Source organism: Cucurbita moschata, unplaced genomic scaffold, assembly GCF_002738365.1.
Source record: "Cucurbita moschata cultivar Rifu unplaced genomic scaffold, Cmos_1.0 Cmo_Scf00048, whole genome shotgun sequence".
In the NCBI taxonomy this organism is placed as follows: domain Eukaryota; kingdom Viridiplantae; phylum Streptophyta; class Magnoliopsida; order Cucurbitales; family Cucurbitaceae; genus Cucurbita; species Cucurbita moschata.
Genome location: NW_019268564.1, coordinates 729,370 through 756,946, shown reverse-complemented (window position 1 = coordinate 756,946; position 27,577 = coordinate 729,370). Strand labels below are relative to the sequence as shown.

At 37.5% G+C, this 27,577-nt stretch overlaps 3 protein-coding genes across 4 annotated transcripts; all 3 read left to right on the top strand.

Annotated features, from left to right (window-relative positions):
- Window positions 1–924: 924 nt before the first annotated feature.
- Window positions 925–10,532, top strand: LOC111435245 (polyribonucleotide nucleotidyltransferase 2, mitochondrial). Of its 2 annotated transcripts, XM_023072666.1 has the most exons (17): window positions 925–1,355; window positions 1,875–2,030; window positions 2,164–2,334; window positions 3,269–3,394; window positions 3,481–3,642; window positions 3,735–3,854; window positions 4,329–4,466; window positions 4,619–4,781; window positions 5,309–5,434; window positions 5,879–6,009; window positions 7,661–7,880; window positions 7,972–8,055; window positions 8,559–8,638; window positions 9,114–9,257; window positions 9,366–9,935; window positions 10,045–10,168; window positions 10,222–10,532. In XM_023072666.1, exons 1-16 carry the CDS (start codon window positions 1,011–1,013, stop codon window positions 10,147–10,149), a joined length of 2,841 nt encoding a protein of 946 aa, XP_022928434.1. In that variant the 5' UTR covers window positions 925–1,010; the 3' UTR covers window positions 10,150–10,168; window positions 10,222–10,532. The 2 variants fall into 2 exon arrangements, with proteins under 2 accessions (XP_022928434.1, XP_022928433.1); XM_023072665.1 differs by having other exon boundaries at window positions 10,045–10,510.
- A 2,961-nt stretch (window positions 10,533–13,493) lies between these two features.
- Window positions 13,494–16,387, top strand: LOC111435325 (probable galactinol--sucrose galactosyltransferase 5). The gene is made up of 5 exons (XM_023072781.1): window positions 13,494–14,183; window positions 14,273–14,877; window positions 14,984–15,161; window positions 15,249–15,616; window positions 15,693–16,387. Exons 1-5 carry the CDS (start codon window positions 13,553–13,555, stop codon window positions 16,254–16,256), a joined length of 2,346 nt encoding a protein of 781 aa, XP_022928549.1. The 5' UTR covers window positions 13,494–13,552; the 3' UTR covers window positions 16,257–16,387.
- Window positions 16,388–17,548: 1,161 nt separating this feature from the next.
- LOC111435142 (zinc finger CCCH domain-containing protein 41-like) lies at window positions 17,549–27,558 on the top strand. The gene is made up of 5 exons (XM_023072483.1): window positions 17,549–17,901; window positions 18,238–19,113; window positions 20,544–21,761; window positions 22,081–22,362; window positions 26,899–27,558. The coding sequence occupies exons 2-5, from the start codon at window positions 18,334–18,336 to the stop codon at window positions 27,292–27,294; spliced, it is 2,676 nt and encodes an 891-aa protein (XP_022928251.1). The 5' UTR covers window positions 17,549–17,901; window positions 18,238–18,333; the 3' UTR covers window positions 27,295–27,558.
- The last annotated feature ends 19 nt before the right edge of the window (window positions 27,559–27,577 follow it).

Here is a 27,577-nt window from a genome sequence, read left to right as displayed (position 1 = left end):
TCAAACAATTTTTATTATTGAATACATTAAGTTAGTATATATGTTTTTGCATCAACACCTCTAGAGAGGCGCTCTAGCCAAAACGAATCCTATTTCGACTATTATCTTCTCCATTACTATGTTCTCATACGCATGAATACTCGGTTAGCCGGTTTTTGTAGTAAATTCTATTTGTTTTTCGCCGCTTTGGGTTGTGAGGCTTACTTCCTAGCCCCAGTGGGAGTAGTAACTACGTTATAGGTTGTTGGGTGGCTGGAAGGTTGCCACGAGTAAGTAAGTCCGTTTGGGAGATCGAAGGCAGTTCTTCGTGCACTGGACACGTAGCTTACCGAATCAGTTGCGACACGGATGAAAATGCATGCTCCGAAAAATAGAGTCGAGTCTGATACATAAAACGTCTACTCAATATCCTTGTACGAGTCCACAATCACTACACGAGACAAACCTTGGTTCGATGAACTGAAGCTTGTCTTAGGTGTAATAGGACTCCCAGTTACTGCGCGCGATCCTATACTGAGGTGCTCCCTACCGGTTGTTGGAACAGCTCGAGTCGGGCCTCGATTCAGAAAGATTAAGGGCCAAACGAAAATAGGGGGTCACCAATTTCCCATCTCATTGGGGGCGGAAAACGAATCGACATCTCGATGTGAGACAACCTTTTCAATTTTAGTTGGGAAAGAACGACGAAGTCCATCCAAACCGTCCAATGAAGAATAAGAGGAGAACAAAGTACCAATCGCGCGCCGGAACGGACACGAATAAAAAAAGAAGTGTGGAGAAGAACTGAGCTCATTCCATTCACTTCCAGCCTGTCCTTTCTGGTTTATCTCACAATATTTATTCGCTACTCATGAATATAAATATAATATATATATATATTTACCATTTAAAATAATTTCTCTAATAATTTCTCTATGTCACTATAACGCGCTCATCCTCGCGCCAAAACTCTTAAACCCTAAACCCTAAACCCTTAGAACTCACCTCCAAGCTCACAGCTGTGAGTTGCCATGGCGTCCATGGCTTCCAAAGCGCATCCCCTTTTCTCCGCCATTCCACACTTCCTAACTTGGCGGAGCCTCGGCTTTCGCACCGTTTGTTGCGGCCGCATGGGCTTCGCTTCTCAATCTCAGCAGCAGCTTGATCCCTCCGATACAACCGTAGCCCGGTCCAAGGTTCTCGAATCCTTCAAAGAAGAATTCGAGATTGGATCGCGCTTGATTACGTTGGAAACTGGGAAGATCGCTCGGTTTGCTAATGGCGCGGCGGTTTTGGGCATGGAGGAGACTAAGGTTTTGTCCACCGTTACCTCTGCTAAGGGGGACGCTGTTTCTTCTGATTTTTTGCCTCTCACGGTATGTTTGTTCTTCAGTTTTTTTTCTTTTTTTTGAATTACTGTATTGATTTATTTGAAGAAAATGTTGAGCATTTCATGATCGGTAGGTGGATGAGAAACAGAGATAATTGATTTTAGCCGCTTATTCGTGAGATGAGCATCACAAGCACGAGTAGAATGTTGTATTGGAAACTTTTTTCAGTGCAAAATGTTGTTTTCTTCACGTTTCCGTTTGGCTTTTTCGATTTTTTGTTTGCATAATCTAGAGAAGTGGGGATTTGAGGATCCCTATGGTCTGGAGTATCAATTATAATTTCTAATCATATTTGTGGCACTGGCTCGTACCGAGGAAATAAACACTTGCGGTACTGCTGGTGCTGCAGTCCATTAGAAAGAAGTGCACAATCTCTATTTGGCCACATTTTCCTTTTGATGATATTCCGTTCTTTTAATGTACGTTGTTGGGTGTTCTTCCTACACCATTTACTAGTGTGTGTGTAATGGAGGAAGGTTTTGAGGATTTATTTCATCTTTTTAGGTGGATTATCAAGAGAAGCAATTTGCACAAGGTGTGATTCCAAGTACATTCATGAGGAGAGAGGGGGCTCCTAAAGAGCGTGAACTTTTATGTGGTCGCATTATAGATCGTCCGATTAGGCCATTATTTCCCGCTGGATTTTACCATGAGGTCCAGGTATGTATTTTGAGTTTAGGTTCTTATGTTCGTAATACTACTTCGGTTAATTATCACACGTTACGATCTTTGGCATGCCTCTTGTGTGACCCATTTTGTCTTAATGACTTTAACGTATGTTCCCTAATCAAAGGTAATGGCCAGCGTTCTTTCTTCCGATGGTAAACAAGATCCAGGTGTTATGGCAGCTAATGCAACATCCGCTGCTCTTATGTTATCGGATATACCCTGGGGTGGCCCCATAGGAGTGATTCGTATAGGAAGAGTTGATGGGCAGTTTGTTGTCAACCCGACTATGGATGAGGTAATCACAGTGGTGCTTGACTGCGCCCTCCACCCTCGTTATATTTTTTGCATGCATACAAACAAAGTTGTGTCCATTTGTGTTTTTTTTGGTTGCCTGATTGTTTTCTTTTCTCTGAACTTGCAAGTATACCAAATTGGTTTTCTTTTTTAAACAGGGAAGTTTTACTTCTGATTCAGTTTTTCTTCCACCACTTTCCATCATGAAGCTAAGAATTAAATTTTGCTTCTCCACGACTTTGAAAATTTAATTCTGTTTAATAGTGCTAATTGGCTTCTGGATTCTTATGTAGATTCCTTTTTAATATTGTGAATTCTCACCTTAACAGTTATCTTGTATTGAGACTCTCCCATGCAACCTTTCCATTCCTGTGCCAGTCTTGAAATAAAAAATCCAATTTTTTTCTTACAATGGTCCCTTTGGTTCAAACATTTTACGATATAATATCTAAGGTCATACTTTTCTGTGGTCTTAGCATGTGGTTCAGTTCAGTGTTTCTAGAAGGTGCTTCTAGACCCTTCACTCCCCTAATTCCCCAAGGAGACACGGCCACACTGTGCAAAAAGTTCTTCTTCTTAGTTATTATTATTTTTTTTTTTAATAAAAAGAAACATTAAAATAAGTTGCTTAATAGCCTATTAAACACTCTCCTTCAAAAAAAAAAAAAAAAAAAAATCACATTTCTTTAATTTTTAATAATTTCATTATAGAAAATTTTTAATTTTTAATAGCCTATTGTGTGCTTCATAAAAACAGCTTGAGAGTGCTATTGCAATTGAATTCACTCACATTATAGAAAACACTAGTTCAGTGCAGTTTGGGTCAAAAACTATGGAAAGGACAAAATAGTTGACTGTTATGTGTTCACCAACATAAAGACCGTGTAGTCAGATTTCTCCTATTTATGAGTGTATTACCTTTGGATATAATGCAGCTTAACTTGAGCGATCTCAACTTAGTATATGCCTGTACAAGGGAGAAAACTTTGATGATTGATGTCCAAGCACGTGAAATCACTGAAAAAGACCTTGAAGCTGGATTGAGGTTGGCACATCCTGAAGTGAGTGATGAGGATTTATCCTAATTCATTAAGACTTTTTGTACTGATTGTTTATTATACTAATATCACCGACTTTGATATTTTAGGCAGTTAAGTTTCTTGAACCTCAAATCAGACTGGCTGCTAAAGCTGGAAAGCTGAAGAAGGAATACAAGTTGTCCATGTTGTCGGAGAGTACAATGGAAAAAGTTACCAAGTTGGCCGAAGCCCCTATTGAAGCTGTTTTCACTGACCACTCTTATGGCAAGGTATTTACTAATTATTTGCAAGATGAATGTTTGATTTAATTATTTTTATAATCACTAATTGTATAGTTTTAATTTTTTTTTCTTATATTTAGTTCGAACGTGGAGAAGCCTTAGATAATATCACAAAAGATGTAAAGAAAGTGTTTGAAGAAGAATGCGATGAAGAAGGCTTGAAGGTTTTGCCAAAAGCAGTAGACAGCGTCAGGAAAAAGGTATGCATATGACAATACAATTATAAACGTTTGAAAGATGTTTCTCTTTTTCATATTATGCAAAATTGGAATTTGAGTCATAGTAGGTGAGAAATGCTTGAGTTTCTTTTAGTTAATAATACATTATTTTTTCTGTAAATTCTTTTTTAAAATAATTTTCGATTATTATAAAATTTTGACATCATATTATTATCTTTAAATTGTCGATTTGAAGCTTACTGTCTCCATATATTTCAAAGTTGGACAATTCAGTGAAATCCATGTAATTTGTCTATCTATCCAAATCACTATTTCCACAAATGTAGCTTTCTCTGGATGGATTTTGATTTTGGGATAAACGTAACTGGATGGGGACCTGGTTTTCAAATGAAGTACGAGGCACATGATTTTTTTATTTGGTCATAAAGTTTTGAATATATTCATCCTTATTCTCTCTAAGAAGTTTGACAATTTGTTAAATTTATGAAATATTAGGTTGTTCGCAGAAGGATTATTGCTGAAGGACTTAGAGTTGATGGTAGACGTCTTGATGAAGTTAGGCCGTTGTATTGTGAATCCAGATATTTACCTATACTACATGGGTCATCAATTTTTTCTCGAGGAGATACACAGGTCAGCTAAGGCAGTTCTTTCAGTAGTTTTTTGGCTAGTTATAATTAACCATTTTACCATCAAGTATCAGAATTCTTTGTTACATGTTACTTTTAACTTCCAATTCTCAAAAAAAAAAAAAAAAAGAACACTTCTGATTAACTCCCGTACAGGTTCTGTGTACTGTAACACTTGGAGCACCAGGAGAAGCTCAGCGCTTGGATTCCCTCGTTGGTCCACCAACAAAACGTTTTATGCTTCATTATAGCTTCCCCCCGTTTTCAATAAATGAAGTGGGGAAACGAGGTGGTTTAAATAGACGTGAAGTTGGCCATGGTAAATGATTTATCTTTTTCTTCATGTTATTCAATATTTAAACTAAATTGGGTGATTAGGTCATAGGCATAAGGTTTTGGGTTCTATTTGGCATCTAAGGTTTCCATTGGGAAATAAAGGTTCTCTTTCACACAAGGTAGTTGTTACTTCAACATTTTCAGAGAAAACCTTTAGCTTCCTCCTCCTGTGATAAGGAGCAAAATTTAAGTTTTTATCGTGAGAAAGAATCAATCCCTCATTTACTCTTGCTTTTGTTTTCAGGTTGGTAAAGGTAAAATGTAAAGTATCTAGAAAATCGTTGATAAGGAGCAAAACTTCATAAATCCTTGGGCTCTTAATTCAAATTTAATTTTTAATTTACATTTAGTTTTTGGTTATGATAAGCTGTAGAGAGGTTTTGAATGCAGATATATGGGGTGAGGAGAGGAAATGTGGGAAGTCCGGATGTAGACCATCATCTACAGTATCTAGTACTCTAGAATTACTTAATGAAGATCTTTATTTTATTAAAAAGTATTTTTTGGTAGGGACCCTTGCCGAGAAAGCTTTGCTTGCTGTGTTGCCTTCTGAAGATGAATTTCCATATACTGTTCGTGTAACTTCAGAAGTCATGGCCTCAGACGGTTCTACGTCAATGGCAACTGTTTGTGGAGGTACTGTTTAATCTTGCATTCGAAGGCTATGAATTAATATTTTTGTGTAGAGCTTTAACATTCTTTGGTTGGCTTTCTAATTTTTAATCCTTTTTCAATAAGAAACGAAGATTGTATAGAGGGGTTCTCTCTTCCTCCTGCCCCTAAGTACAACCTTCTTTGGTTGAAATAAAATGTTTGTATTGTCTATACGATTTGTTGTAGTCGCAAATTGTAATGATTTGCTTGTATCCTCAATTTCTGATTCAATAATCGGACCCTTTCATTTAAAATCCTACTCAAGTTAATGAAATTCTTCTTTCCCGGTTGAATCTATTTGATAAACTTAGATTACTTTTTTCACCTATACGGTCTTCATTTTGTCATAATAAATCTTCAATAGTTATATTAATTTGAGATGATGTATTAGGATTTCATGTGATTAATAGGACCTTGTTTTTGCAGGTAGCATGGCATTGATGGATGCTGGCATTCCGATAAATGCACATGTGGCTGGTGTTTCAGTGGGTCTTGTCAGTGAAACTGATCCAACAACTGGTGCAATTATAGATTACCGTATCTTGACTGATATACTAGTAAGATTTTTGCTTGCTCTCCCTGGTTTTGCTCTTTGGGTCAAGGTCAACTTTTGGCTTTATTCTTTTTCTAATTGAAGATTGATGTATCCTCTTGATCACTGATACAAAATGCATACATGATACATCAGGAGGGACACGGGATCTTTAGTACCAGCTGTTATAGTATTAGCAATTAGACATAGCTACCTAGCTAGTAGGTAGTTAGTTACTGGCTGAGAGTTGCTATAGATAATGAATTGAGAGGAGATCGGAGAGAAGAATAGATTGTTAAAAGAACGGTAGTTTGTTGATAGCTTTGAATCCATGGTGGTAATGTCTTTGCTTGGAACTTGTTAGGATTTCAATCCTTTATTGTTTCGTTCTCCTTACTCCTACAGGAAGGAGCTATGGTGTTCTCTCCTACATTTGTTTTTTAATCTTGTAACTTTCAATGTGCATTGGAAGATGTTATGCTCTATGGTATTCCTTTCAAAAGAAAAGCAGGGGAGCTTTGGATTTCCTCTGTGAAATCAATTCTTTAGTGTATCTGGTGGCAAATGAACACACTTTTTAATGGGCAAGAAAGTTTGGAGGGAAGTATTTGAGCTAGCTAAATCTTATGTCTCTTTGCGGGTGTCTTTAGAAAGCAAGTTCAGAAATCATACTCCTTTTGTAATTAACTCTAATTGCGTTGGATTTCTTTGAAGGACACTTCAGAAATATGTGGTGGATTTGATTGGTGGATTTTAGGTTGTAATACTTTTTTTAGATAAGAAACAAAATGACATTAAGAAAGGAATGCACAGACTAGGGGCTAGGGGTGGAGAGAATTGCCTCTCACAAAATTAAAGGAATGCTTCCCAGTTGTTAAGGATCATGGAAAGGTTGTAACTGTGGTAGGCTGTACATTTCTACAAAATAAAAAACTCAAAAGAGGAAGACTTATCTTCAAAGATCCTTTAATTTCTTTCAGGTTCCATGTGCCACAATAAGGCCGTAGCCTACATTTTCACAATGTCATAACAAGGTTGTAATATCAGGATGCAATACTACCTTTTTTTTAAGTGCGGGCCTGCTTGGTCACATCTCGACTCATCCAAAAAAAAAAAAATTTAAAGGCATGTGAAATTCTGTTAGGTCCCAAAATTCTTGCCTTTATTAATGCATTGATTGGCCTTCCTATAGAATCTTGAAGGAAGAAAAGGTTGTGGACTTCAAATAATTTTTTTGTCTAAGGAAAATTTTGGTTATGAACAATCAGCCAAGTTCTTAACAACATGAAACATACCTTTCATTTTTTAGACAAAAGTAGTATTCCCACTACCATGGGTTGACCTAGTGATCAATATGGGTCATGAGTATAATAAAAAGCTTATAGGGAATGAGTTGAATTCATGGTTTCTATCTACTTTAGATTTAATATTCTACATGTTTTCTTGGCAACTAAATGTAGTAGGGTCATGCCTTTTTTGGTTTGATAGGAGACCTTTCCTTTAGGTTGCCTCCTTTTGTGTGCCCTTATATGTTCTTGTGTTCTTTCATCTTTTTATCAATGAAAGTTAGGTTATTCATAAAATAAAATAAAAATACAAAAAAAAAAAAAAAAAAAAAAAAAAAAAAAAAAAAAAAGACTTTTTGGCGTCTATTAATTTGATTTGTGAGTTTGTAGGGACTTGAAGATCATCTGGGGGATATGGACTTCAAAATAGCTGGCACACGAAAAGGAATTACAGCAATTCAGTTGGACATAAAACCTGCTGGAATTCCATTGGACATAATATGCGAGTCCCTAGAGCATGCACGCAAGGGTCGCCTGCAAATACTAGAGCACATGGAGCGTGAGATTAATGCACCACGTATTAAGGATGATGAAAACTCTCCTCGATTAGGTGGGAATTATAAATTGAAATTTCTTTTTGTTGACTACTATATATTACTTAAAGCCTAATAAAGGCACTTGGTCAATGTAACCCATTGCAGTTATCTTAAAGTACACTAATGATGCTCTTCGTCGCTTAATTGGACCTCTTGGTGCTTCGAAGAAAAAAATCGAGGAGGAAACAGGTATACTGTGAATTTGTGAACTTCTGATTTTATTTATTTAGCTTATTGCTTCAAGGTTCATCATCTCAAATGATGTTATTTCAGTGTCTTCCATGTAATGGAATTTAGATCTAAATGGCATCTCTGTATAGTTCTAGAAGTCGAGTCTTTTTTATTTTTCTTGTAAGTGCAAACAAAAGCATTGCGCCAATAATTATATTTGATGATGTGATTGTTGTTGCATGAAGCATAATGCACTCTCTTTTATTGTAGCAGTTCTTTCACTTGTGTCGTTAGTTAACGATGTGATGCTTAGCTTCTGTCCGTAACATCCTGTTCTATGACTGAACTTCTGGGTTTACCAGTGCATTTTATGTCTGGACACTTGTCAGAAGGCAAATGCCGCTTGAACTATCTGGATATTGTTTTTACTTCAGCTTCGATGCTCCTTGAATATTTAATTATGGTTGTTTCTTCTTCAGCGTGGTTTTCTTGACATGTCGTGTACACTTACAATTGTTCAGGTGCACGCATATCTGTTGGTGATGGAACTCTTACCATACTGGCTAAAAATCAAGCTGTGATGGAAAAAGTACAAGAAAAGGTATACGTTCCCTCTTGGATTTGTGCGAGGAGAGCAACTCTTTGGCTGGTTTGGAAGGAAACAAATCTTTGATTTTTTTGAGAACAAGTGGAATAGATAGGCTTCTTTTGTTTATAGTATACATTATTGGACTTCTTGCTGGTCTTCAAACCACAGATTTCTTTTGCAATTACAGCCTTTCCATGATTATTAGGAATTGACAACTTTTTTGTGACAGATTCTCTCTTGGTAGGCCTTGACTTGTAGCCTTTAGGTGCCTCTTTTTCCTTTTTCGAATATAATTTTATACGCTTCATATATAAAAAATGGGGGTATGCCTTCGTCACATTCGTCTCTACGGCTAACTTGTGCTCCATGTTTATTTTCACATTTTAGGAGGCTACAGTATACTTATCTATACTTTATACTATGCATAGGATAATTTGTCTGCTGCAACTCTTTTACAGGCCAACTGAGGTAGATCATTGTTTTACAGGTTGATTTCACACTTGGGCGTGAGATTGAAATTGGAGGGATGTATAAAGGAGTTGTAACTTCAGTGAAAGAGTATGGTGCATTTGTTGAGTTTAATGGTGGCCAGCAAGGCCTTCTCCACATCTCAGAGTTGTCACATGATCCGGTATGTACTGAGTTCAATCAAATATCTTCATTTTTTATGACTTTTTTTTTCATGAAATTAATCTATTTTTGTTTTTCCTTAAAGAGATTTACATTTCTTATGATCCAGGTCTCCCGAGTTTCAGATGTTGTGTCTGTTGGTCAGAGGATTTCCTTGGTGTGCATAGGTCAAGATGTTCGTGGTAATATCAAATTGTCCCTCAAAGCAACTATGCCCCGACCGAAAGCTGAAGCTCAGAATGGAAATTCTGTTCCTTCTTTAGATCCAGTTTCTCCGGTCGGAGAAGTATCTAAGACGTTGCACGAAACTCCGAATTCTACATCCAATACTTCTCCGGTGGACATAAGTGTAGGTAGTGAGGTAAATTCTACTTCATCAGTTCCATCTATCCTTATTCGAAGTGCTGAAGATTGTGATGAGGAGGAAAAAAAATCCGCTGATATGAACGTGAAACTTAAGGATACTCGAAAATCGAATGCCAATTCTAGATCAGAACGCAAGTTGAAACCCTTGGCTCAGAATGGTGGTCCAAGTAACAATGAAGTTGAAGTTAAGAGCCCCATAACCGCAAGAAATCTGAAACTTGGAGTGCGAGTCAGGGCAAAGGTTTATCAGATTCGAGCTCGTGGTTTAGTTCTTGATTTGGGTGAAGGACTTCGAGGGATGTATAAATTCGAGGTACATAATCGTCGTCTTCTCCTTGAGGCCTTATATTTCGGTTTACTTCTGTGTTCTAGTGTTGAAAAGTTCCACTGTCCAATTCTACTATTTTCTTTGCTATGTTCAGGGAGACAACAGGAGCAATTTCGAAGTTGGGGATGAGTTACACGTTCAGTGTTCGAGCTTTTCGACCAAGGGAATTCCTGTAATGTCGTTGGTCGATAACGAGTAGTCAGTTTGACATCTCACTTGCAAAATGTCAGTAGGAAACAAGAAGTGAAACCAGCTCCGTTGAGTATTTTGAGAGCCTCTCATGTGCTGTTACAATCTGTGGCAATATCTATTATGTGCTTTAATATTGGCAGAAACAGAGCTTTGTTTCAAGCATAGAGATAGAACCAATGTTCGAGCAACGTATGGATCGCTATCAATCTCGTTCTTTCGCTCGTAAACATCGGTTTGAGTTTTGAAACTATCTTCTTACATCTTCCCGTAAGTTGAAAATTTATTGCTAAATTAATGTAATCGTTCTTAGTATATGAAACTGAATCTTTGATATATTTTACATTTTTTTTTTGTAAGCTATCATTCTGCAATCGTTATTAGTAGTTGAAAGCTATCGTCCTGTAATCGTTCTTCATTTTGCTCTTTCATTCGTATAATTCGTCTATTATCTGGTTATATATATATATATTCCAAACATAACTATATAGTATAATTCGTCAATAACTGTCTTAAAATTAATTATTTAATCATTTGAAAAAAGAACCACTCACATTTCCCAAGATGACGTCATAATACAAATAAAACAAGAAATAAAACTGTATATTCTATAAGATAAAACGGCGACGTTTCGGTTCAAATAGTAGTTTACTTACCGATGAAGAATGCCACGTGGCAACAAAAAAGAAAAAAGGTCCGTTGATGAACCAAAAAAAGCGTTCCACGTGGCAGTTTATACGTAAGTTGGGTCCACACAGTATATTATATATGTATATATATATATATTTTTTAATGGTAAAATAGAGGGAAAGAAAAAACGAAAAAGTTAAAAAAATAATAATAAATTAGTAGGGCAAGTGGGGCCCGCGGTATCTTGAGGCCCAGAAAAAGCCCATAAGCTTTGAATAAAAGAATATTACTCTTTTATTTTTGGCCTTCTCTCTCAAGTGCCTTCAATATTTTATTTTATTTAATTTAATTTTAACATATTTCAAAATTTTACTAACATTTAAAATTAATTTATAGCATCTTGTAAATTAAATTTGACGTGGTCGGTCATGTTTTTATTTTATTTTATTTGGTTAAAAGATTTAATGGTAAATTTGTCAAATTGTGTGAACCATCGACGTATTAAAAAAATATTCGATGAATCTTAAAAATAATCGATTCATTGTATTTGTCTATTTCACAGTTAGACGTATTAAAAAAATTTCTATAATTTTACCATTAATTTTTATTCTAAATTTTTAATTTCACTGATTAAACTTCTAATAAAATATTATAATTTTAACTTTTTTATTTTTATTTTTATAAGATTTTGTTTGAAATATATATATATACACATAGCCATTCGATTAAAAAAAAACGAATTTAAATCTAATATTTTGTTGAAATTTTAGTACAAATCAAACTTAATATTATGGGGTATTTGATTGAAGGGTCTAAGAGCGGAAATTTAATAGAAGCTAAAAATAACAACACTCGTCTAATTTTCACGTCCAATTTAATGAAACGTTTATCGTCAAAATTGTTCCTCTAATATTATTTTTTATATATATAATTTAAAAGTTTTATAAATTTTCATTGGCTTATATATATATATATATATAGCTTTTATATTTTGCCTATACTATTAATAATTTTTTAATTATAAAAAAAAAAAAAAAGAAAATTGTGTTTGGGAACTAAGATAAGGCATCCCTTTTCCGGGGAGGGAATACAAAGAACCAATCACACAACAAAACCTAAAAAGTAAAACCAAACAAGTTCTATTATATTCCATATCCAATCACTCCCTTTTCCACCCTACCAAATAAATAAATTAAATAATAAATTTATTTATTAAAATGTTTAAATATATATTTTTTAAAATTATGAATTTATTAGACATAAAATAAAATAAAAAAATTACAAAAATTCGATTAAAAAGCATAAAGGGTTTTTTAGAAAAATTCCATCCATAAGCTTCAAAAGGAATTATTTATTCTTTAAGAAAATGATTGAATATTCATAAAGATATAAAATTCTTGTCAACTAGGACAAAGAATAAAATTTAAGGTAATTTTAATTAACAAAATTTCAATGTTAATTTACTTTTTTGACCTTATTCGACAACGAAAAGACGAAACTGTAAAGGGGTCGTATAAATACTTTTTCAATATTGAGAAGGAAAGCTTTTTCTCGTATCTAAACCCGTGCTATACTTAAATTATAAACATTTGAGCAGGTGTCACAAGCACTAAACTAACGTGTATGTTTTTATCGTCGTTACATAAGAGTTATGTACATTAACATGTTCGGATCTTGGGACCACACAACTCGTTCCATGTTCGATAAATTGACGTTCATGTTTGAATTTTTACTTCTCACGATATAAAATTTTAATGAAATAAAAAATAAAAAAATAAAAAAATAAAAATTATTCTACATGACAACACCCATTTAAAAATGTTTTATTTATATATATATATATATATATATATATATATATATATATATATATTCTTCATGGACCAAATTATTTTATAACAATTTTTTTTTAATTTTAATTTAAAAAATGTTTTCCAACCCAAACAAGTGTCCAACATGCATAATTTATTTAAATAAAACTTTTTTTTTCCTAAAAAATAAAATATTTTAAATTACATTAAATAATATTTTTAAAAATAAATTTCGAGTTTGTCATTGCTTCTTCTCGGAGAAAAGAAGTTCACGACCTATAGGCTTTCTACCTCCACGTGGCATTGTTTCGTCAGGCTTTCGCCCATTGCGGAAAATTCCTCACTACTGCCTTCTATAGGAGTCTGGGCCGTGTCTCAGTCCCAGTGTGGCTGATCATACTGTTGGACCCGCTACTGATCATCGCCTTGGTAAGCTATTGCCTCACCATCTAGCTAATCAGATGCAAACCCCTCCTCGGGCAGATTCCTTCTTTGCTCCTCAGTGTACAGGGTATTAGCAGCCGTTTCCAGCCGTTGTTCCCCTTTCAAGGGCAGGTTCTTACACGTTACTCACCTGTCCGCCACGGGAAACACCACTTCCCCGTTACGAGTTATTTTTAATTATTTACTTATAAATATTGGCAAAATAATAACTATAATTTTATAAAATTAAAAATTAATTGAATAAATATTTTTATAAATTAAAACTCCATTATCATTCAACTTTTTACCTTGCTTTTTGGATGAGAATCAAGAAAAAGTTTCCTTTTTTGCTTTTGGGTCCCTCAAGAATCTACAAATTGTAAAAAAGGAACCCATATTCTTTTATTTTCCTTTTCCAATTGGTCCACTTGTTTTTTTTTCTTCTATAAAATCCCCTCGATTTCGGTTAATTTCACATCAACCTCGAAGAAGAGAAACAAAAAACTAACCCTCTTTTGTTCTTGGGTTGTTTCTTCTTTTCTTCTCTCAATGGCTCCTATTTTGAAAAATGGCAATTCCAACATTGTCGTTTCATTCGATGGCTTGAACGACTTGTCGTCTCCATTCTCGATCGACGGGTCGAATTTCACTGTTAACGGCCATACCTTCTTGTCGGATGTGCCTGAGAATATTGTCGCTTCTCCGTCTCCGTACACTACGATCGATAAGTCCCCCGTTTCAATTGGTTGCTTTGTAGGATTCGACGTGTTGGACCCTGATAGTCGACATGTCGTTTCGATTGGTAAGCTGAAGGATATTAAGTTTATGAGTATTTTCAGGTTTAAGGTATGGTGGACTACTCATTGGGTTGGTCGGAATGGTGGTGACCTTGAGTCGGAGACTCAAATTGTGATCCTTGAGAAGTCGGATTCTGGTCGGCCGTATGTTCTCCTTCTTCCCCTCGTTGAGGGGCCGTTCCGATCTTCGATTCAGCCTGGGGAGGATGACTTTGTCGACGTTTGTGTCGAGAGTGGCTCATCCAAAGTGGTGGACTCGTCGTTTCGAAGCGTGTTGTATCTTCATGCTGGTGATGATCCGTTTGTACTTGTTAAGGAGGCGATGAAGATCGTTAGGACCCATCTCGGAACTTTCCGCTTGTTGGAGGAGAAGACTCCACCAGGTATATATTCTTAACCTAAACTCAAAACGTTTTGTGTTAGATAATCCATGATCTTCTTCTTAATTAGTCAATATATATATTATCACTAGGTATCGTGGACAAATTCGGGTGGTGCACGTGGGATGCTTTCTACCTAACGGTTCACCCACAAGGCATAATGGAAGGTGTGAAGCATCTCGTCGATGGCGGTTGCCCTCCCGGCCTAGTCCTTATCGATGATGGTTGGCAGTCGATCGGCCACGATGCTGATCCCATCACCAAAGAAGGAATGAACCAAACCGTTGCTGGCGAGCAAATGCCCTGTCGCCTTCTAAAATTCCAAGAGAATTACAAATTCCGTGACTATGTCAACCCGAAGAGCTCCGGTGTTGGCTCCGGCCAGAAGGGGATGAAGGCGTTCATTGATGAACTCAAAGGGGAGTACAAGACGGTAGAGTATGTGTACGTGTGGCATGCTTTGTGTGGATACTGGGGTGGGCTCCGACCGAACGTGCCAGGGTTACCGGAGGCTAACGTGATCCAACCGGTCCTCTCGCCGGGCCTGCAACAGACGATGGAAGATTTGGCCGTCGATAAGATTGTTTGTCATAAGGTCGGGATAGTCCCACCAGAGAAGGCTGAGGAGATGTACGAGGGACTCCATGCTCATTTGGAGAATGTCGGGATTGATGGTGTTAAGATCGACGTCATTCATGTAAGCACCGTTCGTAAATCTTATTTTGATATTTGAACGTTTTGCTATGTTATTGAGCCCGTGTCATAGATAATATTATCGTACTATCGTAAATTTGAATGGACAGTTGTTGGAGATGCTATGCGAGGACTATGGTGGTCGAGTGGATTTGGCAAAGGCATATTACAAAGCCATGTCCAAATCAATAAAGAAACATTTCAAAGGAAACGGAGTGATCGCGAGTATGGAACATTGTAACGACTTCATGTTCCTCGGCACGGAAGCTATTTCTCTCGGTCGTGTTGGTAAATAATTTTTCTTTTTTAAATTTATTTGGTGATGACGGGTTACTCTCTACATCCAATTAAAGAGTGCCACGTGTTGTTTAATAGGTGATGACTTTTGGTGCACCGACCCTTCTGGTGATCCGAATGGTACGTTTTGGCTTCAAGGATGCCACATGGTGCACTGTGCCTACAACAGTCTGTGGATGGGCAACTTCATCCACCCCGACTGGGATATGTTCCAATCTACCCACCCTTGTGCTGCCTTCCATGCTGCCTCTCGAGCTATCTCTGGTGGCCCGATCTATGTCAGTGACTTTGTCGGGAAACACAACTTTGAGCTCCTTAGAAAATTGGTTCTCCCTGATGGCTCGATCCTTCGTAGTGAGTACTATGCTCTCCCGACTCGTGATTGTCTCTTCGATGATCCCTTGCACGACGGAGAAACTATGCTCAAGATATGGAACCTTAACAAGGTAAACGTTTTTTTCTATATTGGATCATTGTGTTGAATGTTTGTAAAGTATTTTAAGATATTATTTTTTTGCACAGTTCACTGGTGTGATCGGTGCATTCAACTGTCAAGGAGGAGGGTGGTGTCGTGAGACGCGACGTAATCAGTGCTTCTCTCAATACTCGAAGCGAGTGACCTCAAAAACTAATGCAAAAGACATCGAATGGAATAGCGGAGAAAATCCAATCTCTATCGAGGGTGTGAAAACTTTTGCGCTGTACCTCTACCAAGCTAAAAAGCTGATCCTTGCCAAGCCCACCCAAAACATTGATATTGCCCTCGATCCCTTCGACTTTGAGCTTATCTTTGTCTCTCCCGTCAACACTCTCATCGAAACGGCTGTCCAGTTCGCCCCAATTGGGCTCGTTAATATGCTGAACATTGGTGGTGCCATCCAGTCTGTGTACTATGATGATGACCTAAGCTCGGTCGAAATTGGCGTCAAAGGTACTGGTGAGATGCGAGTGTATGCATCTGACAAACCTAGGGCTTGTCGGATTGACGGTGAGGATGTTGGGTTCAAGTATCAAGACCAAATGGTGGCGGTCCAAGTGCCATGGCCCGGTTCTTCTGGCATTTCAACTATCGAGTACTTATTTTAATTTATTTAGAGCTTGCTCGATGTTGTTATTGTTGTTATTTTTATTATCTGTATTTCTCTCCAAAAGAAAAATTCGTATAATTTGGAGAGTACCCGAATGAATTTTTAAATAAGACCACTTTTTCAATCTCTTCTGTTTTTGCGAACTTATTTCAGTGTCGTTTTTGGGATAGACCCGATCAGATATGAAAACCCTAGTAATTTGAGATTATGAACTCCTTTTGATTACGAGAACCCTGCAATTATTAAAATTTCAAAAATCAATTTAGCAAAACTCTCTCTGTGATCGAAGGCCGTGAGGTAAGAAAATCAATTTTTTTACTCGAGGTCGAGCACTCCACGAGTAAATTGATCGACATGCTTGAATGTCCATGCATTCAGCCTCGGATTAATAATTGCAAAATGCCCACTGGCACATCGCCCGATGTTTAGCTCTGAGACCATTTGTAACAGTCTAAGTCTACCGCTAACAGATATTATCCGCTTTAGCCCACATTACGTATCGTCGTGAGCCTCACGGTTTTAAAACGCATCTATTACAGAGAGATTTCCACACCCTTATAAAGAATGATTCGTTCTCTCCTCCAATCGATGTGGGATCTCACAATCCACCCCCTTAGGGACCCATCGTCCTTGTCGAGATGCTCGTGGATCTCATGTGTAGAAAACAACCCAAATTTATTCAAAACTCGACGTTCCTTTACGTAACGATAACGTATGCTATAATAGTCAATTTTATCCATCGACATACCCTAATCATCGTGGCTAGGGATGAAACTCTAATTTGATACACAATCTTCCTTCTAAATGCGGTTGAACTATGCTTAAAATACAATAATGAACACGTGTTTAAGTAATAAAGATAATTAGTGTCCGCTTAGTATCGTTAGTTGAAAATTCACGCGTATTTTTTAAATACTCGGAGTATTTTTAAAACTTTTTTTTTTTACAGATAACGGTATATTTTTTAAATAAAGTATTAATTATTTTCATTTAAATATAAAAATTTAATTATATTTTTTTTATTAATTTAGTTTTTTTTTTTTTTTTTTTTAATTTAGTTTTGATCTAAATCGACCACCACAAGTCCACGTTCCTCCTATTATGGGCCGTTTTTAAATTTTCAAAACGGCCCATATTCTCGGCCCATATTCTCGGCCCATATTCCCGGCCCATCTAACTACAAAAGGAAAACGGGCGCAAAAATGGGGCGAATACACAATTAACGAAACATGGTGGGGAGAAAGTGTAATTTCTAAATCTCAAATACTCGTTTTGTAATTTTATCTAATTTTATTTGGTATGGTACAATCGTCGTCTCCTCTCTCTCTCTCTATCTTCCTCTCGGTCTAGAATCCTGGTTGCTGTTAACAACTCCGAAGGGGCCTCATACGAGCTCAGGGTTGCAGAGAAACCCTCGTGCTCTCTCTCTCCCTCTCTTTCGCCGGACCGCCGTTGAATCGCTAAACGACGGCGGTGTTTTCGTTCAACGATCTTGTCTCTTCCGTCGCTTCTGTTCTTCTTCTAATGCCCTTCGTTTTCTCTTCTTGCTTTGCTCGCCGCTAATTCCAGAGCCGAGTATCCTCGCTCTGACTAATTCAAGCATTCCATGGCGCTTTCTTGATCAATTCGTCCGAGAATACTCGGTAACCTATTCGTTTGTTGCTTCTTTACTGCTTTGTGTTTGTTTGTTTGTTCCTTTCCCTCCCTGGTTTCTGGGACTTTGTTTTGTTGTGCACCTGGAGAATTTTGAGTTGTTCTGGTTTAGGTTAATTTAGTTTGTCATTGAAGTGATGTATTGTTGGGATTTATTGGACCTATTCGATGCTGAATAATTTGAAGTATGTTATTAAGTTGTGAAGTAGTGGGGTTTGATTTTCGTTAGGGAATAGATGATTAACGAATGCGGCTGCGTTAATTCCGTTTGTTTTTGGTTCTCGTTGTTCGAGGTAATTGATTTATTTCTTTCTTTGTTTCATTAGGTTAAAATAACTTAATATAGTGTTTCAAGTTCTGGATACAAGACCGTAGCTACTTCTAAGGAATAAGGGATTGTTCTGTTTATTGCTGGGAGTCAAATGGAACTGAAAATTTCATATCCTAAGCCAGACATTTCTTCCTCTGAGTATGTTAGTGATCCGGAGGAAAAGGATATTAGTGATGATGAAGATGATGATCGCAACCATAAGCATAGGAGGCGGGAGACACACTCTCAGTCTTTGGAAACAGATACACGTGAACATGATTTGAGGCCATATGGAAAGCGCAGTAAACCTTTTGAAAATGGACGTAGTTTTAGGGACAACGATTCTCAAGCGAATGAAGCTTGGAAATCCTTCAATTCTTCCACTCTTGAGAAAGACATCCCTGGGAAGTTTGATAAAAGACGCCTAGGTGGAGTGCCAGGTTCTCGAGTGGCTGGGGATTTCAATCAAAGGATCAGGGCAAACCAGGCGTTTTCTAGTGACCTAAGTTTTGGTAGGGGAAGAGGCAGGGAATCTGCCCCTTGGAACCAGTTTGATTCAAGGTTTAGTCCTGTTGATATTGCTTCCCAAATTGTTCACCATGGGCCTTTTCCTCCGAGGCTATTTGCTGGAAGGGGTTTACCAAGTGTTTCTACTTCACAAACTGCACCATGGAATACATTTGGATTAATACCAGGAATTCCGAATGGTGGGCTAGAACCGATGCACTCTATTGGTTTTCAGGGAACACTTAGGCCTCCGATCAACCCTTCTCTGAACATTGGCATGCCTCGTCAGAGATGTAGAGATTTTGAGGAACGTGGATTCTGTCTTAGAGGAGACATGTGTCCAATGGAGCATGGAACTAATCGCATTGTAGTTGAGGATGTCCAGGTATGTATATCACCCATTTTACTGTATTTTACTGAGCATGATGTTTGATTAGAATGAAACCATAATCTGTTTGGCCTCCCATACAAGGGACACCCAGGTTATATTACATCTTTGAAGGACATTTTTTCTAACATCATCTTGATAATATATTTTTCATTTTTTTCCTGACATTATTTAGAACATAACTTAAGGTGTTGTGGCTATATATCTGCTTGGCACTGCCAATTATTGAAAGCATCAGTTTTGGTGTCCTTAAATTCCAAGTTTGCTTCGTTAGAATGATATTGTTATCTTTGGTCCAAACTTCAAAGATGAAATTCTTAATCCAACTCTTCCATGAGATTCCTTGATAAACCTCAATCAATTTTATTGATGCACAGAGCTACAAGCCAAGTGGATATTTTAGAGCTCCCTACTCGCCCTTAACAGAGAATTCCAATGATAATTTCCAATAAGATACCACCCCCATAACAAACTTCCTATACATCCCTCCACACTGATCATTTCTAGCCTTGGCCCTTTCTAACTAACAAAATACCATTGGGCTCACACACTACGTATTCCTCCCTCACATGGATCCCCTTTTCTTCACATGCTTTTGCACATACACTTAGAAATTTGCGGTCTATTTTTAACCCTTCCTCCCTTTTTTCAAAGAAAAATATGCGAAGTGAATTGTTTTCAGGATTAATTTTTGGAAACTTATGTTTCTGTTTACTCTCTCTTTGTATATCTTTTAAACACATCCCAAATTAAAGTATATGATGAAACATATAGATACAATTGTATTTCTATTATTGCTTTAGAAATCCAAGATGTCATTTATTCATGAAAATGTAGTGTGTGCATGCGCTGGAGTAGTTTGAAAACAACTAGCCGTTCAAGTTGTCTTTTCCTTTTCCCCTTTCTTTTGTATTCAAGGAGAGGAGTTGACAGTTACTCGCTTCGATTTGTTATTCATTTTTTTTCAATTTATCGTTCCTTCTGTTAATTAGTATTATCGTTTTCATTGTAATAATATAAAGAACTTGTATATTTTTTTTCATAAATTTAAATGTCCCATTAATTATTCTTTTCTCTTAAAATTAGAAGTTCCATAAATAATTTCATTTGCTATAATTTTTTCGTCAGGGAAGTAAGTGTCGTACGTAAGGAACTTTGTTAAACTACCAAATATTAAGTCATATCTATAAGTTACTTGATAGCAGATGGAAATTTTAAGAGAAAAATATAATTTCCTTCCCATTTACAATTTTTATTTGGTTGAACCTTATTGTATTTTGTGTATAAGCAATAATCTTACCACAGCATTGCTTTTGGGTTGTTTCCGGCCTATGTTTTACCTGAAAAGAGATTTCTTTATGCTTTTGTATGTTATAACTAGTAACTGTATATCTAGTTCTAATGAATTGTATGATCTTGCTATGCAGAGTCTTTCTCAATTTAATCTTCCTCTGTCGCTTCCAAATGCACAATTAATGGGGAAATCTACTGGATCTCTGCCAACAGTTAGCACATCTTCCACGACAGTAATGTGTGGCAAAGGGTTACTTGGAAAAAATACCAAGCCTGGTGTAGGAGATGATTCATTGGCCTTCCATGGTGTATATTCAGGTTCTGGTAATGCAGCTGAAGCTGACTTGTACGATCCTGATCAACCTCTATGGAACAATAACTGTCCTGAGAAACAAAATGCACTCTCGGGTATGCATTCATCAAAGATTGATGAAGTTGAAACCTTGGTAGGAGATGATCCTTCTGATAGGAATCAGGTTAGGAAATGTGATGCTGCTGATAATGGATGCACTAGTAGAATTACTGTAACTAGTGGTCAACAGGTTACTAGTTTGTTTGCCGGGGGTAGAGGTGGGTCTAGAAATAGACATGATATGAAAGGTAAACTTGATCCAGTTGTAAGTTCCTCTGGCTATCACGAGAATGAAGTGAAGGAACACAATGAAGTTTTGACTAGTGTCCAAGGAAATTCCCATCAAGAAAAGCACATGGCTCAGGATGATGCTCGAACGAAAGCTGGAGATTCATCTCTCAAGGCACATAGTGATGCCATGCGTACTTTGCGGAAACCTTCTCAGAAAGCAATGCGTACTTTGTTTGTCAATGGGATTCCACAACAGAGTAACAATACAGAGGCACTTCTTTCTCATTTTAAAAAATATGGCGAGGTCATTGACATCTATATTCCAGCAAATAGCCAACGAGCTTTTGTCCAGTTCTCAAAAAGGGAAGAGGCAGAAGCTGCTCTAAAGTCACCTGATGCTGTTATGGGCAATCGTTTTATCAAACTTTGGTGGGCTAATCGTGACAGCATTCCTGACGATGGTGTAAGCAGTAATAATGGTATTCATGTACTTCCACATCATATTGCAGCTGCTTCACTTCCTTCTATTGCTGTCAAAGGAAAGAACTGTGTCCAGGTTTCTACTTCAAAAGGCGGCATTTCCCATCCATTGGAATCTTCTTTAGCTGCCCCAGATCACTCTCATGCTTTCAATAGCCCGAAGAAACCTCCTTTGCAAAAGAAATTAGAGAATCTGGAACAGTTAAAGGAGCAACTCCGGAAGAAGCAAGAAATGCTAGACATGAAGCGGAATGATTTCAGACGCCAGTTAGATAAACTTGAAAAACAGGTATCATTTATAAATTTCTGTTACCTTGCATGTTTGATCAAAGAACTGTTTTAAATAAGACATCACCTCTACTGTTGGAGGAATACGGGAGAAAATAAATAGAGGTTGAGAAAGAAAATCCATGCCAGGAAGATTGCATTTGGAGGTTCATATCACGTCATCTCATTTAATTACCCCTCAACTCTTGGCTTTAATTTCCATGTATTTTCTCATTTAATTATCCCTAAACCCTGTTGTGGAAGTGCAATTCTAGTCTCGTGTTACATACTGCAAACCAATCTACCGTTTGTCTTATTTTCTCATTTTGTTCTCAATACAGACCTCAGGAAGCAAAGCCGATGCAATCACTGGGTTTTCTGCAAAGCGGCTTAAAGTGGGAGTAGAAGCTGACACTAGTAAGCTTGTTTCTCCAAAAGCCAGCGAATCAAGTATTCCTTTGGCGTCACCACATACTGAGGTTAATGGGGAGAATGTTGAGCACTCCACATGTACTGTACAACAGGAATCCTCAAAGTTTGAGCCTGATCATCCATTGGCACCCGAAGCACCTTTTGACATTGGATTTAGAATTCTTCCTCCTTTACCAGCCGAATTTGCCAATGTATGTTTTACCATCCCTCTATATCAAGATCATTCATGGTAGTTTAATTACAAAATTTCTGGAAACTCTTAGATGATGATGATATCGATTCATTAGATTATATTTTCTTTGGAATGTTGTTACATAGCTTGACCATGTGAGGTAACTACTATTGTTTTTATATTTGTTCAGAGGATTACTATTAGTAAATTGCTATGCCCTTGAAGGATGTCCTGAACTATTAGACCACTAGTTGATGCAAAGGACTAAACAAAAAAGGAATGTGATTGATATTCAGTTGAGAACTATCCAAAGTGGTCTTGTTTAATTTTTATTTCCTTGCTGAATGATAGTGGCTCTTGGCAGGAAAAAAATCAGTCTTGTGTCTTATCTGTTTTAATCGTTAGTTGTACTTCAATAGCAAAATTATGTGAAGGTTGCGTGGGCTCTTTTAATTTTATGGTCTGAGGTTAACAAATTTCTCTTCAGTTCTTGAAGTAGTGTACTTGCTTCCACTTTAACACAGAATCTCTAGAGTTCTTAGAAGATAAGTATTTGGTTGGCAGGAAATAGGCGAAGTCCCTCCCCTTTTCCCAGGATTCTTCAGAACCCTTAAAAACCTCCAATTATATATATCAACAAATACCAAAACAAGGCTTGCCACTAAATCTTCCCTCTGCCACTGAATGGTGGGTGCAAAAGTATCTTCTCCAATTTGAATGAACCCCTATGTGAAACCAAGCCAGCACCAAAGGAGGTTAACAACTTGCAAGTGTTGCCTTTTAGTTGGTCCAAGTTCCAGCCCATTCCTTTTTCTAGCTAGTTAAACCTTTGATTTTCATTAACTCACTGCATCATACTAAGATCTGTGGGGGAAAAGAGGAAAAGAAGACACATTTAACATTTGTATTGAAAAGGGAAGGATACCCAAAAGTGGCTTGGAGAGATGGAATCTAGGGCTTCATTGTCATTTACAGTTATATGTATTGATACTTTTTTGACAAGGAAACATAATTGTTCATTGAAAAGAAAAGTTTTAGTGGATGTTTTTGAATGGAAGTCTTAAAAACTTACAAAAATAGAATAAACGTAGCTCAACCAGCTACCTCAAACCAGAAAATACAAAATCCACTCAACGCCCAACCAAAATTAGGAAGATAACATATATCACTCCAGAAATCGACACTCGAAACCTTGAATAGCTACCTGACCTACTAAACAACCAAGAAAACCGTAGAATTTGATCCTTTTTGGGGTATTTATCCCACGAAATAACTCTAGCCAAAGATTTTTCTTAGAGAAAAGTTGAGCCCATATTAGATAATAAGGATTTTGTGGAGAAGAGCTCTCTAGGATGAGGAATCCATCTCCAAGAATTCTTGGTTTGTGAGAGTGCCTCTCCATCTTTCAAATTTCGCCCAAGTTTAAGGTCACAAAGCTGTTGTTGGTGTTCCAAACCTTTCTAACCGTGGCCTCTTAACAATGAGAAAGCCTATATAAGAGGGTATAACACTAGGCTAATGGGGGAATACCCAAGGATCCTTCCAAAAGAGGTTGTGGCACCACCACCGAATTGGTGATAAAATCTTGCTTTTTATTAATATATTTTCGAGGGTCTTGGGGCTAAGGTAGCCCAATTTAGATAGGTAAAATAACCATACTTTTCCTTGATAGATTCCTTGGGGGAGTTAAGAGGGGCCTTTCTAAGGTGTAGTTCTTGGAGGGGTTCAATGTGTAATGGTTCGATTTAAAAAAAAAATAATATTCAATTGAAACCGTCCCATAACCCCTTAAAAGACTCTACCCTCTCACGCCCTTCATCATCAACTCAAAAGTCCTCCCATTCTGCAGTCTACCCTCATAACCGATTTCTTTGAAAGGGAAAGTTGGTTGCGGAGATCTGAAAATTACAAGAAAGAGTTTTTGGGGTTTAAGCACAAAGTAGTATCGTGAAGTTGTATAAATTTCTAAAGGTTGAACTGGAGCAGAAACGGCGTCAGAATTGTCAGAGTTCCATTGGAAAAAGAAAGGCAAGAGGCGAGGGTTCCAAACTGTGTTTCGGCGAAAAAGACGGATCGTCGCCAACACTCTCGGATCTTGGCACAACCCACGAATAAACCCTTCAGCTCATTTACCCAATGTGGCCCAATGACCCAATACGTACTGCCCAGCCCAGTCACGTCTCAGCCCAAAAAATTAGTTTGCGTTCACTTGGCCTAGCTCAACTAACAGTGCACTGACCTGGCAACGACCCGTATACCCGCGCCTTCTTCAGCCACACGTTTTTGCCACGTGACCATTCCAGCTGCGGCTCGGCTTCGTCATGTGTGACGGCTCGATCGGCTTGGCTCACGACTCCGTTGGCTCGATTTTGTGGCTTGGCTTCTCGGCTTAGGCTACTTGGTATACAAATAATATATTGCTTCCTATAGGTTTTCGACCCTCTTGAAGCCATTTTTTACCTTATATAAGGCCTTTGAGGTTAGTATGACTCCTATTTATTCAAGTTAGTTAGTTTTAGGACTTACGTTAGAAATTATCGCCATGTTTAGTTAAGCTAGAATATTAATGTCCCGTATATGTCATTTGAATTTATATAGGTGAGACCTAAGCATTGGAAGCATAGTTTAAAAGCAACTACCCGTTAATTAGTAACTTCAGCCAAGGCCAACCATATAAATGACCTTACGGTTGGAGTTAGCTAATTGACCAACCATATAAATGACCTTACGGTTGGAGTTAGCTAATTGGTTGATGTATGATGGGCATGCCCTGTGGCTTGTACATCAACATTACATGATAACCATCATAAATCAATCAATTAGCTAACTCCAACCGTAAGGTCACTTACTTGGTTGGCCTTGGTCGAAGTTACTAATTATTTGGTAGTTGCTTCTAAACTATGCTTCCAGCATTCAATTCTCACCTATAACATTTCACATGACATTAATATTTTAGCTTAACTAAACTTGACAATTATTTCCAACCTAAGTCCTAAAACTAACTAAACTTGGGTAAATAAGGAGTCTTACTGACCTCAAGTGCCTTAAATAAGGTCGAAAATGACTTCAGGAGGGTCGGAAACCTAGAAATCAATATATTATTTGTATACCAAGCTGAGTCAGAGTGAGCCGCGAAATCGAGCCGACGGAGCTGTGATCGAGTCGTCACACATGTTGATGCCGAGCCGCAGATGGAATGGTCATGTGGCGTAAATGTGTGCAGCCGAAGAAGGCGCGGGTTGAAGTCGGGTCGGGTGCAGGTATACGGATTGGCGCACCGTTGGTTGAGCTAGGCCAAGTGGACGCAGATTGATTATTTAGGCTGAGACACCGCATTGGGTAAATGAGCCGAAGGGTTTATTCGTGGGTTGTGCCCGGATCCAAGAGTGTTGGCGACGATCCATCTTCTTCGCCCGAAACACAGACTTTAACCCTCGCCTCTTCCCTTTCTTTTTTCGACGTTGTTTCCACTACGGTTCGACCTTCGGAAATTTATACAAGTACTACTTTGTTCTTAAACCCCAAATACTTTCTTGTAATTTTCAGATCTCCACAACCAACTTTCCCCTCAAATCTAGGACTTTTGAGTTGAGGATGAAGGGCATGAGAGGTAGAGTCTTTTAAGGGGTTATGGGACGGTTTCAATTGCAAAAATAAATGCTTTGCTGGAAATCTCGCGATTTCCATCTGAATTGAATATATATATATATATATATATATATATATAGATATATATATTCTTTTTTAAATCAAACTGTTACAAGTTAACATCTTAGATAGGGTGGTGCCTTGGCATGGCGTTCTTTGCAGGAGAGTGGTTGGGGTTCTCGATCCTGTTCTCTGGAGTTGGGATGTGGCTTCTACTGTTTGGAACTGGTTCTTTACAAACTTTGGTCTTGCTCTAACTAGGCCAAGGGATTGTAGGGAGATGATCGTGGAGTTCCTTCATTCTTCATTCTCCTTATCATAAGAAAGGAAAGTTTTGCTATCTTGTGGGGACTTTGAGGAGGCTTTGGAGATCTCTATATGACAATTAGTTCTATGCTATATTCTATATTTTTCTTTGGGCTTCTGTGTCGAAGCCATTTTGTAATTATCCCTCAGGACTTTTTCTTGATTGGAGGCCCTTGTAGTTGGCTTCCCTTTTTTCTTTTTCCTTTTTTTTTTTTTTCCTCGACGAAAGTTCGGTTATTGTAGAAAACATGGAAGGTGTCGATTTCTTAAGAAGTCGGTCTCCCTGTGGTCAATGATTTCCAAAAGCATAAACACAACCGAGAGACTGCAATGACATTTTCCTTTCTGGTTTCTGTCCCCTTCTCTCTGTTGCTTGTGTTCAAACGCTGATCTTTCATTTTGAAAGAATTTGGGCTTTCCATTTGTTGTTGGAAGCTTTGATGGGAACATAATGTTAATTAAGAATTTTTCCCTTGGAGGTGTGCAGGCTGTGTTATTGGTTGAATTCTTTTTAACTACCATCTTCTTTGTGTTATTGTCTAAACTTTTGCATTTGGAGCATCTTTACCTGATTCTAATTTCATGTTATTAATTGTTGTAGGAGAATGTGATAAATGAGCATTTCTCAGCCTTCGGTGACGTTCGTACTGTCGAACTTGTTTCGGAAAATAGCAGCAGCATTTCAAATGCATCCAGTATCTACTCGGCTAATGTCACCTTTTTAACCCGTCATTCAGCTGAAATGGCATTTGAAAATGGCAAATGTAGGCAAGGTCAAGACTTGAAATTTGTATGGCTATCTAATGGCAAAGACCCTGATGACAAGTCTTCAGAGGCATCTCGAGATGTCGACATGGACCCTAAAAATGAATCAGAAATCAGCCTCTTTATAGAAACCTCAAGAGACGGAGAATTCAAGAATTCAACACGAGACAGTTGTGTCGAGCCTTCGGAAACAGGTAAAGTTTCCCCCGTGATTGAAAGAGACATGAATTGAAGCATTTTTATGGTTTAGGAGGCGTTTTTTTTTTTCTTTTGGAGCATTTTTCATACCGAGTTAAAATGTAAAATTAATGGAGTTTTTCTTCTCTTCTGTTCTTTTTTTTATTTAGTTCAGGAAAACTTGTTTAGCAAATGTGAAAATTTGTTTTCCATTTTCAACCCCCTCTTACTACATTCATGTATAAAGAAAAGGAGTCTCTAATTCTCCAGACTAATTGATTGATACAGTTATTGAATCAAATATTATTTTTTAGGTTCGTTATTATCAGGATTCAAAA

Excerpts from the sequence above, each read along its gene's own strand:
- LOC111435245 (XM_023072666.1), top strand. The coding sequence starts at position 1,011 with ATGGCGTCCATGGCTTCCAAAGCGCATCCCCTTTTCTCCGCCATTCCA. Across the intron at positions 3,855-4,328 it reads TAGACAGCGTCAGGAAAAAG|GTTGTTCGCAGAAGGATTAT; the intron begins GTATGCATATGA and ends ATGAAATATTAG. Across the intron at positions 4,467-4,618 it reads TTTCTCGAGGAGATACACAG|GTTCTGTGTACTGTAACACT; the intron begins GTCAGCTAAGGC and ends ACTCCCGTACAG.
- LOC111435325 (XM_023072781.1), top strand. The coding sequence starts at position 13,553 with ATGGCTCCTATTTTGAAAAATGGCAATTCCAACATTGTCGTTTCATTC. Across the intron at positions 14,184-14,272 it reads GGAGGAGAAGACTCCACCAG|GTATCGTGGACAAATTCGGG; the intron begins GTATATATTCTT and ends TATTATCACTAG. Across the intron at positions 14,878-14,983 it reads TTAAGATCGACGTCATTCAT|TTGTTGGAGATGCTATGCGA; the intron begins GTAAGCACCGTT and ends TTGAATGGACAG.
- LOC111435142 (XM_023072483.1), top strand. The coding sequence starts at position 18,334 with ATGGAACTGAAAATTTCATATCCTAAGCCAGACATTTCTTCCTCTGAG. Across the intron at positions 21,762-22,080 it reads TAGATAAACTTGAAAAACAG|ACCTCAGGAAGCAAAGCCGA; the intron begins GTATCATTTATA and ends TTCTCAATACAG. Across the intron at positions 22,363-26,898 it reads TACCAGCCGAATTTGCCAAT|GAGAATGTGATAAATGAGCA; the intron begins GTATGTTTTACC and ends TAATTGTTGTAG.